At 26.2% G+C, this 12,566-nt stretch overlaps 1 protein-coding gene across 6 annotated transcripts in view; it reads right to left on the bottom strand.

Annotated features, from left to right (window-relative positions):
* The window catches only part of LOC113553267 (aquaporin-like), a 40,113-nt gene extending 31,596 nt beyond the window's left edge, over window positions 1-8,517 (bottom strand). For 2 of the 6 annotated variants that reach the window (XM_026956499.1, XM_026956502.1), the window contains exon 1: window positions 1,261-1,357. Coding sequence is in view for 4 of the 6 variants with exons in the window: in XM_026956497.1 (XP_026812298.1) it covers window positions 6,943-7,020 (78 nt within the window). In the remaining 2 variants the exon portion in view is untranslated. Of the gene's footprint in view, window positions 1-1,260; window positions 1,358-6,942; window positions 7,052-7,539; window positions 7,865-8,467 lie in introns of those variants that run through there. The other 4 variants (XM_026956497.1, XM_026956506.1, XM_026956496.1 and 1 more) reach the window with 4 other exon arrangements.
* Window positions 8,518-12,566: the final 4,049 nt, after the last annotated feature.

The raw sequence follows: 12,566 nt of genomic DNA, 5'->3' as shown, positions 1-12,566 counted from the left end.
TATATATATAATTAATACAACATTATATAATTTTCAGTAAGTATTACAATGTAAATTTAAAACTTTAAAAATTTTTTTTTCTTGTTTTAAGTCTGGTGATAAACAAAATGATACACATATCAAAATGTATATTGTATAATAAAAAAATGTCGTTTTCAAGGTAGAATAAAATTAAGCACCAATTTTGAAGCACAAATTTGTGCCTCTGGTGTAGGCACAGTATGCCATACCCTTGTTACGCCACTTATTATATAGTAGTCCACTTGCTGCTTAAAAAGAATACACAATAAGGATGTAATAAAATTAAACGCTAAAATATAGCTAAGTTGATGAAGATAATTACTATATTATATGTACAAGATCTCTCTTCTTCAAATAATGCCACAGTATAATTATTTCTTGTTATGATTTCTACTAAGTACTTCAACTTATTATTTTTTTTTAAATTTAAGTTAAATAATGATATAAGAGGATAAAGTAATAATAAAGAATTAAAATAATTAAATATATGTTAAACAATATGTATCTACTAATAATTATTTTATTTTGTACAATTATTAATTACGATAAGAAAAATATGTACAATCATATCTAAGTATAATTTGATTCATTTTATCGTTAGAATTTTACTATAATAACAATTACATTACATTTCAGATTTTACAAAGTTAAATGAAAATTCGAAATTATATTTTTTTTTTGTGTATGTCGTACATTTGTGAAGCAATTTCTTTATTATTCATTCATAGTTCTAGTTCCTAATTTTTTTAATTCGGGAAAAACTAACAAAATCTGAAATATTTCCCATACGTTTTTATTACAGCAGTTAAAAAATATTTTTAATACTATACAGCCATATTTATTTATGAGCATTATATTATATATAATTTTTAACTTTAAAATCCACTAATTTCCTTTACACAAAACCGTTTTTTTTTTTTGTATACTTAAAAAATTATTATTTAACTATCGTCATTGAATTTAAATTTAACATGCCTGTACTTTACATTGGAAACATACAAACTAGGCACACAGTTGAGTGAGTTCCCTATTTTTATATTTAAGCTTGAACGAGACGTATTAAAACTTATAATATCATATTACATACACTAACAAATTATATTATAAAAATTGAGAAGATTAATAATTAATAATTATTAGGTAGTAGATATATAGAACTATTTTACTTCTTCTCTACTGTTTTTATTAGGTATATGATACTTTTCTTAACTAATTGATAGTATTTTAATGAGGACTTACTTGAAAACTTTAAATAATCGGCTTAAAATTTGAATATACTATTACTTAAGAACACTGACAGTAAGACAACAACCAACAAAGATCGGGTATAAGTATACAACTAATATGTAATTATTTGAATAAATGTGCTTATACAGGTTTTACCTTACAATACTGCACATCTACAGGTCAAAGGATACATCATTAATCAATATCGCTCAACACTGTTAAAATACCTTTGTACTTATAATTAATAATTAAAAATAATGGAAATATAGACACATATTAATATGAGTAGCATAAGGAATTATACAGATTAAATCTATCATTATTAAAAACTACCTACATAATATATGTATGTTCATTAATGTATATTGATAATAACAATAAATTGAAAATATAAACTTTTCATTTCAGACCCTAAACAAAAGAAAGAAGCTATTGGTCTCGTATTCGTTAAGTTTTCAAAATGTTCATTAAATTTTAGAATTCTTGTACAGCACTTTTATTGGCCGATATTTAAACATCATAGTAAAATATAGGAAATAGATATTTTTTCGAGAAAAGAGCAAACAAATATTAATTAAAAACTGTTCAACTTATGATTTATTTATTCTAATTCTGAGCAGTAAGCATACCTACGACATTTATACGTCATACATTAGTTTATTTTTTGTCGTTCATGCGTAATATTATTGCATTATTTAATATTTACTATAGGAAAATGAGAATTATTTTTTTTCTATTGTTATTCATATGATATTCAAGGATTTCAATTGAAAAACAAATACACGTAGTTTGACCTTTATTCCTCAGAATAATATTATTATCATTATTATCCACTTGACGATCAAAATTGTGCGGGAATTGTTTAATATATTATGTGCAATATTTACTGAACAGATTAATACGAGCGTATCAGTTTCACAATTTGAGATTCATTTACAACGTACCTAAAACTAACATTTGTAAAAAAATAAATTATAGCAAATACTCCAAATATATCTATTATAATCGACTATCAATATAACTTTCATACTTGCAAATATTAAACAATAAAATGCAATAGTTTCTATATCTATTTTAAGTAAGAAGTAAAAATGATCCATAATTATTGTTATTTAGATAGACTTAATTCCAATCCAAAATCACTCAATACAAAAATATCCACTTTAATAATTCTAAAAACTCTCAAATGAAGTTGTAAAAGTCATAATATCGTGCTAGATAATTATAAATACCTATAGTTTTAATCAAAAACAATAATTCCAATATTAAAATATTTAAATATACCATAACAAATAGAAAATATACATAATTTTGTATTAGTTTAATTCTATAGGTTAATATACAAAATATATATAATTTTATAATTTCACATATATTTAGGCCTAATAACCCAATCACTAAAGTCGAATTTATTTAATATAAATAAAAAAATAAATATACATACTTTTATTAACGAGTGTGCTCTTATCAATTTAATTTATATGTTTTTAATATTAATATTAAATAGGGTTACGTACATTTGAAATAATTTAACACATTGTATTCGTTGTAATGAGTAAAACGATTTTTAATTATTTTTTTTTATGCAGCAAAATATTCAATAATAATATTACTAAATCACATTTTTTATAACCCACTATCTTTCAATAGATTAATTAACCTAATTTTTCAACGTTTGTGGTTTATTATACATGTATCTATATAACAGTGGGTTTTGTATTATCTCTGATTTACATGAATCATTTCACACGTCGTTGTGGTTATCTGAATAGTTACAATAGTTCCATAATAAAGACTAATATATTGCATTATGCCACTGTCAATATACTCGGTAAATTAGTATAGTAATTCAAATGTTATTCTAATAATGTATTTTAATGTACCTGTTGTTCTGTGAGGCATTTTAATAATTTCACGACATTTTTTCTATAAGCGAGCTGGGTTATTCAGATATTATCTAACTATTTATAATTAATATGCTTATTTATCTATATATATTTTTTAAAAGTTTTCTCAGTTGTACTGAAACCATGTTAAGTTGTACTTTGTACATACATTTATACTTAATAAATCTAATTTAATTTAATTATACTGAAATCATAAAAATTATTAGATAATAATGGTACGATGAATCTCGAATATATCAGGTATTGAACACTTTAAATCGCAAATGTATTCAGATTTATAAAAGAAAAAAAAAGAAAAGTTTACAGAATTTTTACTTTCTTATCGGAAGTATAATTTGTTTTTATGTATTAACAGCATTAAAATATAAATGTATTTAATAACAGTTATACATTTATATTTTAACGATACAAACACATACATATTAATTATTTTAACCCTATAGGCTATAAAACATAAGCTACAGTGCTACCCAATGACCAATATACATTTATACATAAAATAATACTATTTATTTAACATTTAACGATATTTTATAAGAAAAACACATTAGGTGTTGAACCGGTTCACAAGTATTATAGTAGTATTATAGTACATGCTATACCAATAATTTATTGTACCTCATTAAAACTGCATGGCTGCATGTGACAACGACACAGCGCTATACTATAGTGACTTTTACCGTTACCCGTGGGGCCGTGGATCAACAGTCAAATAATAAAAAAAAAAAACCTGATTTCGATTATACTTTGTGTCAACGTAACATACGTTGAGTCAGTCTCATAGGACATATTTTCGGTGTTACCATCTTGACGTAAGCCGTGTTTAGGTATCAACTATTGTATTATGTTGAAAAAAATTTAACCATATTTTTCATAGTTACATATTTATATTTAAAATCAAACTTCTAAAACATAATATAGTTATAAGTAATATAAATAACAAAAATATTGTGTAAGAGTAAGAGTTAGAATAATCACAATAAAAACTTTATGACAACTGCTTTGTAATTAGCCATACTAACCTTATTAAACAAAAGTCTATATTAAATTCTTTTACATTTATATAAATACATTTTTCATTTATTTTTATTTATTTCCAAGGAAAACTAGTAAGGAAAAAGGTAGATTCTCAATAATGTGAAACTCAAAATAAATTAGCTAATTGATTTGCTTAAAATTAAATAATAATAATTATTATTATTTTACAGGAGAATATACTGAATATCCAATATTGTAAAAATTTGAACTTGAATGCTCATAAAAAATAAATTTAATTTTTCGGTACAATTTTTTATTTTGTTTATAGGTTGAAAAACTTATAAAGAAACCTTATATTAAATTTTAAAATCTTATGTTTAAAAACAAAAATGTTTATAAATTCCTAACTATAAAATAATTGACTAATTGTTACGATTTTTATGAATTATTTCAAAATTCTAACTTTGAAGGCTTATAAAAAAATATCGTGACTATAAATATTTTTTAGTTCAGAAATAAATAACTTACAAAGATCTTTATATTAAATTTTCAAGATTACCCGTGAACAATTTGTAATGAATATTTATAAAAAATAACTAAACAAACTTGAAAACATATCACGTTTATAAATAGCTCAAAAAATAGTCAAAATACTTTTAAAATTGTATTGTGAATACAAAATGATAATACAAATATTTGGTGAAAATTCCAAGTATCTACGATTAATCATTTTCGAGTTAGGTACACCAAAAAATAAACACAATAGATTTTGTTGAAAATTTAGATTTACTTAAAAACCCGGTTTTTCTTAATACTTTTTTGTTTTTTTCCGATTATAATTTTTATTTTAAAAACTAGATCCAATTTTCTATCTAAAAATCCCTTTAAAATTGAAAATCATTTTTTTCTTTGTTATTTTGTTTATACTTATTGTACCTACTATACTTTGTACCTATTATTGTTTTCTATACATACTTATGACATTATCCGTAAAAATAAAAGCATAACAGGAATTGTTTTATTTTTGACCTTTTTTCCCTTTCCCAAGTACAAACTAAATCCAATTCACTACCAGAAACCATCTTTAATAATGAAGATTGAAGCAATTTTTCCTGATATAGAAAAATTTTCTTCACGAATAAATATATACTATTATAAAACCAATATTGAATTGGCTCAAAAAATAAAAATATTTAAAATGAATTACCATTAAAAGTTAGATTATACCGTATATAGTATATACATGAAAGTGATGTTTTGAAGTTACCTATACTTCTATTGTCTTTTATTTTCATTCAATTGTGAGATTTTTTTTATTGAAGGCATCGATTACCACAACCCGCAATTTAATATCATTTAACATTGATAATAAATAATAATTAAAATATTATAAGTGTCAAATAAAAACAAACAATTTAAACTTTTATCAACTATATTCAAATTATATATAGTTAAATTTAGTTGGTATATAATTTGTTTTATTATCATTCCCAGAATTAATACACTTGTAATTTATATTAGTGCATAAATAAGCATTTTTAAACTTATTTTACATAAGTAAATTGTAATTTATACTTGTAAGTAGGTACTAAGTACTATATTACCATATAGCCGAATAGGTACATTCGTACATATTTATATACAATGTTATCGTTCATACTGACCATACTATATACTTTTTTTAATTTGATGTTCAAATTAATCTGACTATTAGACTACTCAAGGCCGTATTTGAGGGGAACTATGATGTCCGGACATTGATGAAATTACAAATGTTTAAAATAATTTTTAACACCAAAATAAATATTTTAGTTCTAAATTATTGTTTATATTATGTTTTTAGCCAATCATCAAAACTTAAATCCAGTATTATCTAAAATTACAATTTGGACCTTCTTCACCGGAAAGAAAAGAATAGCTAGATACGGCTTTGTTTACAGTACACTGATAATAATAGTACATTCAACATGATTAAAGGCGACTTATCACAAAAAATCTCTTAACAGTAACATTTTTTTTTACAAGTCTTATTAGTTAGTTATTAATTATTATACTATAATCAAGTAAATTCAAATTTATTTTCTCGAAAAATTAAAATAATAACTCGTAGTTTCACGCATGCATATTTAAATTTATATTTTTTAATCATAACTGTGTATATCTTATCCTTAATCCTATTATAAACACAAAAACATTTGTTTGAAGTTGACTTTACTCTTTAAAAATTCTTCGATTTAAAAGCGTCCTAAGACCTGCACATAACAACTAGACAAATCCTAGTTTAGATGTTTTTTTATAATTTAATATATTATGTTAAAATTACACGTTTTAATTATAATATATATTATACTATACTTTAAGTATCTATCAGACAGAAATGATGAATTTTTATTAAATCATATAAGTACAAAATTTTCCAACAAAACAATAATTATAAAAATATAACTTAATAGCTAAAAGTTTCAGAAAACTACTTCGTATGTATAAAATTAGAAATATAGCCGTATATGTTAGTTATTCCTTAATTTACTTTCTAATTTATTTTAAGGAGTTGAATCAATTGCTACTAAATATTCTTTTGGCATAAGAAATACAATATAAAGGTGAGGGTTTTGATTCATTAAAAATAAAATTAACACTTTTATCTTAATGAAATACAAATTTGATAACGCGATAAAAATGGTTAGATAAATACGTACCTACTACCTATACATTGCAATGGACGTTAAATATATATTAATTTAACAACATATTATTGCTTTGAGTTTAAATGAAAGTAGTTGAAATACTTTAGTAGTTATCTACTCACTTGATCTCGAACGTCTTCAAGGTCGATCCAATCAATGCAGTGTTCTTCCTCTTTGGATGCCGATGTTCTGTCGGTCATCTGCGCTGGTGTAAAAACGTCCGCAGTCTGCCTGCAGTAAAACATTCACGCGCACGATTATTAAAATATTAACGGTAACTCTGGCCAAAATAGTATTAAATGTTTTTGTTTATCGAATTGTTTTCATTAGGTAGTCGTCGTCGGGAGCGAGCATAATAAATGTTATATTTCGTTGTGTACGAAACCGCCTGGTCGCTCGTGTCCTATGCAAGTATAAAATATCACGACGACAATAATTTATGTAGGTACAGCAAGCGTAGTGTTGTTCATGTGCAAATAAAACCACAACAAATGCGATATAAATACTTATAATAATAATAATAATAATGTTCTACGCTGCGTATGATATGCGTATAAAATGCAGGTGATAGCGTAGATGTAACGTTGCATTTTTATTTAAAAATATAAATTACATAGACAGTTGTAGGTAACAGGTATATATTATGAGACGCGTTATGGTCATCGTAGATAAATATTGTACGTTGTGTTAAATTTAATAAATAACAATTAACATATTACCTGTAATAGGCTATAACGCGGTTACAGTTTAATACTATATTATATTTTGATCGCCAATATTATATTATTACTTGTTGCCGGCGACGAGTCGGACAGCGATCTGATTTGTCGCACCACACGCGTACACGGTTTTAAACGAGCGGACGGATAGTGAACCGTGTTGGGGACCGCCGCCGCCGCGCCACCGGGTCGTCTCGTCCGACGGGTGGTACACGCGTGCCGGGGCGTTGGCGAGGGCTTTCGTAGGATCTACTGTGTGGTGGGGGGGGGGTGATGGCGAGGGGAAGGCGCGTAGGATCCTCGGGACGACGATGAACCAGCTCGACGTCTGTTACGTGATCACTACTGCAGCGTGTTTCCGTGAGAAGCGACCGCGGCGGCGGTTTGGCACCGACTTTATAAATATAATAACTAACGTAATATGTATAATAGTGTAACCATGTCGCGCGTTTAAATATTTTTCCTCGTATCTCGTCTTGTGAAACGCGCGTTCGATGCGTATACGCATGACTTGTGATGTAAAATTAGCAATTATAAGGTATTATAGGTACGTGGTAATCTTTTTAGATAATAATTAACTCGAAAAAAAAAGAGAGTAATCAGAGTAACATATTGTTTTACCCACAAACGACTTTTTGAAAACTCGATAAGCATAAAGAAATAACGGAATGACGATGAGCAATACGTTTTAGATTATATTTCTCGCAATCATTAAACGTCTAAGTATTAATTAAATCGTTAGTGAACTAATAATGGCCCCTTAAGCACGATTGGTCCAATAAATTCCATATGCTCATACCTATTCAAGGGATACACGTGTATGAATATCTGTTACATCGTTGATTAGAATCAATCGAATTTAATAAATACACTACGTCACTACACATTACATAATATGTACTTAATAAGATATATATATTTGACTTACGGTCGCCGACAAGCAATGGCTGGCTCGTATGTGTACAACTGTAGCATATATTAGTGACAAAATTCAAGGGGAGCCACTAAACTTTGAAAATATTAATTTTTTTAGTTATTACTTATTACGATTAGTTTATCAAGATAGAATAGTGGGCATCTTACTTCTCAGCCCTCCACTACTCGCGGATACCACTCATGTTACTTTTATTTTATATACATTTGGTATTTATTTTGATATTATAATCGGAACACGCGATATGGGAGACAAATTTATATTTCGTTCATTCTGTTCACTCTGTAGACACATCACATTAAATACCGGGTTGTTTATTATTATTTTTTTTCTTAATCTTCTTTGGAACGCGGCCAAAATAATGTCATGCGTACGAATAGACAACGCGCCGTCGTAGTTGTTCGTTCGGTCACTCGGCCAGCCGCGTCGAAAAGAATATTGTAATATTACATGAAACCATCGGCAATAATAAATAATAATAATAATATGTGAGCTCGATGAACTCTTCGTCGCTGGCCTCAGCCGTTTACATTAGATTAGATTAAACTGATATTCAATGTACGCAACACGCGAGTATAATTTATGTCATACTACTCATACTGTTAATCAGATTTCCTAGTGCCAGTTTTATTTATTTATTTTCGCCGTTCAAAAATAATACTTTATCCCCACTATATGGGTACACTGTATGCATATGTAAATATTACATAATGCCAATTTTCCTTACATCAGCTAACCTAATCCCGAATAATATTATGTCCTGATAATCAGTCCTGTTCTTGTAAAAAAGAACAAGAATATTATAGCAATCTAATGGTTTTTATTTCTGCATTCGACTACAAAATTAAAAATATATGTTATTTAATTAATTTCAGCTTAAAAATAAATGGTGTCGATAAAAATAGTTTAAATTATTCAAAAATGTTATGCAAAAACCAAAATAATTTACCAAGTATTCGTACGATTCACGAATGGAGAAAGTACACATAAATACGATTTTATACGAATTAAAGTAATAATAAAATATTAATTGTCGACGTTGGATTTTCACATATTCACATTCATCAGCTAAATTAGATTATTGCAGCACTAACAATTAGTAAGTTAATATACTCGACTACAGCTATAATATTAGGGATATTGAATATTTTGAATGATTTATTTGATTTTGTAAAATTGTGTACATCATTTAATTAAAAAGATATTTCTCTGAAAATGATAAGTAGACTCATTTTAATTGTATCTCACTCATTAGATACACAATATTATTATTTAATAAAAAGCTCATTTTAAGGTGGAATTTCTATTTTAAGTGATCAGAGTATCCGATAATTAGTTTATTAAAATTATAAATCCTAATTATAATGGATAATAATAAATAAAATCGATACATAGTTTAGGTACCAAAATACGTTACAAGTGCTTTTTGGTTACTAAAATGTCAATAGCCTTATTCCTTTTAATTTAAATGCCATCATTAGTGACTTTTAAAACATACCTTTTTTTATTAATAATAATTAGATTAAATACTGAGCAGAGCGATAAATGTATTAATTTTAAAATATCTGTTTTTATTAGATTCTTTTTTCCTTATTTTTGTTACAGAAAATACTTTTTCTAGTAGAAAAAATACTTCTCCTTTCATCAATTTCAAGGAAAATTTCTAGAAGCGAATTGGATTTAGTTTGCGAGACGTAAAAAGTAGAAATGTTTAGTATTTTTTTTAAATAATCTAGAAAAAATAAGAACTCATTTGTTGAAGTTTTAATATTATTATTGAAATAATTGTTTTGGTAACTTTTGTAAAATTAAAAACCTTACCTAACATTGATTATAAAATTTTAAATCGTCTCTGCTCAGAATCTCTCAGAGTCTCTGCTCATCGCCTACAATAATTTATCATTAAATTCAATTTTAACTCATCAATTCATTAACTCTGATTACCTTTAGTGACGAAAAACACTCTATACCTATTGTACAGTAGAGTGGCTACTTAATTTAAATTTTTTTTTATTTTTATATTCTAAATTAGAAATTGTTATTTATACAAACATTTATTATATATTAAAGCACCTATACAAATATATAGTTATTTTTTTGTAATCATAATTTAAAAGTTTAGATTAAAGGAACTAAGCGATTGGCGTCGTGACTCACTAACACGTTCATGACTTCGAGTTACGACCCTTACTAATACATTGATTTTTCTACAATAAATTAGTTTTATCAATAGCTACTTCAAACTACTTTGTGTTTCCAATATATATTAATTATCTGAAATGTATTTCATTTAAAAAATAACAGTCTGACAACTGTGCACATATTATATTTAAGTACAAAACATTGTATAGATAAGCGAGAAAACTGCATAGTATTCAACTCTATACATCTACGCATTGCATGAAATGTTTTATCAACTGTTTGAACGGACATCACTTCATATACATACTATAGCTGCTAGTGTAAACTCAATACTGGTGCTTGCAATCCGCTTACGACGAGAAAAAGTAAAAACGGAAAAGAACCACAATAAATAATAATATACAATTTTACCAAGTAATAATCTCGTGCGCGTGGGTTCATTGTTAATTATTCGTAATCGTCGTGTACTCGTGTCATCGTCGCATTCGCGATATCATTGATTAATTGATTGTACATTAGTCTAGCGAATATAATCATATTTTTTTTATGACTGTATGAAATATATGTCCAAATTTGTAAAGAAGGCAGACCTATAACTTACGGATATCTAAAAAAAAAAAATTATTATCGTCGACCGACGTCACGTACATATAATATATTATATAAAATATATAGATACTCTACACACATCGCACACATATATTCTTTGGGTTATTCATTTATACTATTTAAGGAATGTCCTGTGTTGACATAAACTTATTATTTTCAAACAAAAACTATCTTTTTTTTACTACACATTGTTAAGTAAATAATTTTTTTTTAATGTTGATGCATCTACATCGAATAATAAATAAACGAGCCGTTTCTGAATAATATTAAATTTTATGTACTATAAGGATAATAATCGTATGGTTTTATTTCGATTATAAAATAGGTATAATATTCAGTATATACAATAATTGTGTCCAAACCAAGACAACTTTAGAATTCAACAAATTAGAAAATTAATATCAATAATTTTCAAATAATCATAGCCATATTTCTAACCTATAGCATGGGTTATTTTTTGAATATATAAAGTTTAAAATGCATAAACAATTCGTTTGAATTTCTGTCTACATACTTTTATCAAAACTAAAAATTCACATTCATTATAACATTTACAACTTACAGTTAAAGTCAAGTTCTCATTAGAAAAAAAGAGTTGTCGCAATATTATACTCCTTATATGACATAAACAAGTTAAATATTTAAAAATATAGAACGTTATTACACTCATATATAATATTCATTATACAAATGTACAATAACAACACATTTGCATTCAGCAGATATTGAGTATTTTTAATTTTAATATTGTAATATTTTACATTGCACACTAATAATTCACTTAAAAAGTGAAAAACCAATGTACAAATACTGAAATATATATAATTTTTCCTCTAAGTATGATAATAGGTCAATTGACAATATTTACTCTATAATATTAAAGCTAATACAAATTGGGGTTTTAATAAACGCAAATTTGCTTTTGTATGTTTTTGAAACGTAGAAAAAACTCGTGAAGAATTTAAATAATTTTATTTTTAAAGAAAATAATGAGAGTTAGGGTATCTATATCGTATTATAAATTGCAACCTGTAGCCAGACCAAGACACACGCTCATAAGACCACCGCCGCGCGTCGTAAAAGACGAAAAAAATTTATATTTTGAAAAAGACATTAGTTCACTGCAGTATTATGCATTTATTATTCAAAATGGCAGCATCTCATCCTCTCGTATGAATGTATCATACATATAATATACACGTCATAAACACATAGATCAACGTAATAAACAAAGGCTGTTTAATTTTTACAGCGGTGTCGTCGATTATAGATTTAGGTCTATTATTAATCTATTATATTACTTTATTTATTTCATTCAAGCAAAGAATACGGTATTGAAATC

Source organism: Rhopalosiphum maidis, chromosome 2 (assembly GCF_003676215.2).
Source record: "Rhopalosiphum maidis isolate BTI-1 chromosome 2, ASM367621v3, whole genome shotgun sequence".
Lineage (NCBI taxonomy): Eukaryota > Metazoa > Arthropoda > Insecta > Hemiptera > Aphididae > Rhopalosiphum > Rhopalosiphum maidis.
The sequence above is the reverse complement of the archived record's forward strand: the minus strand, read 5'-3'. Positions and strand labels throughout refer to the sequence as shown.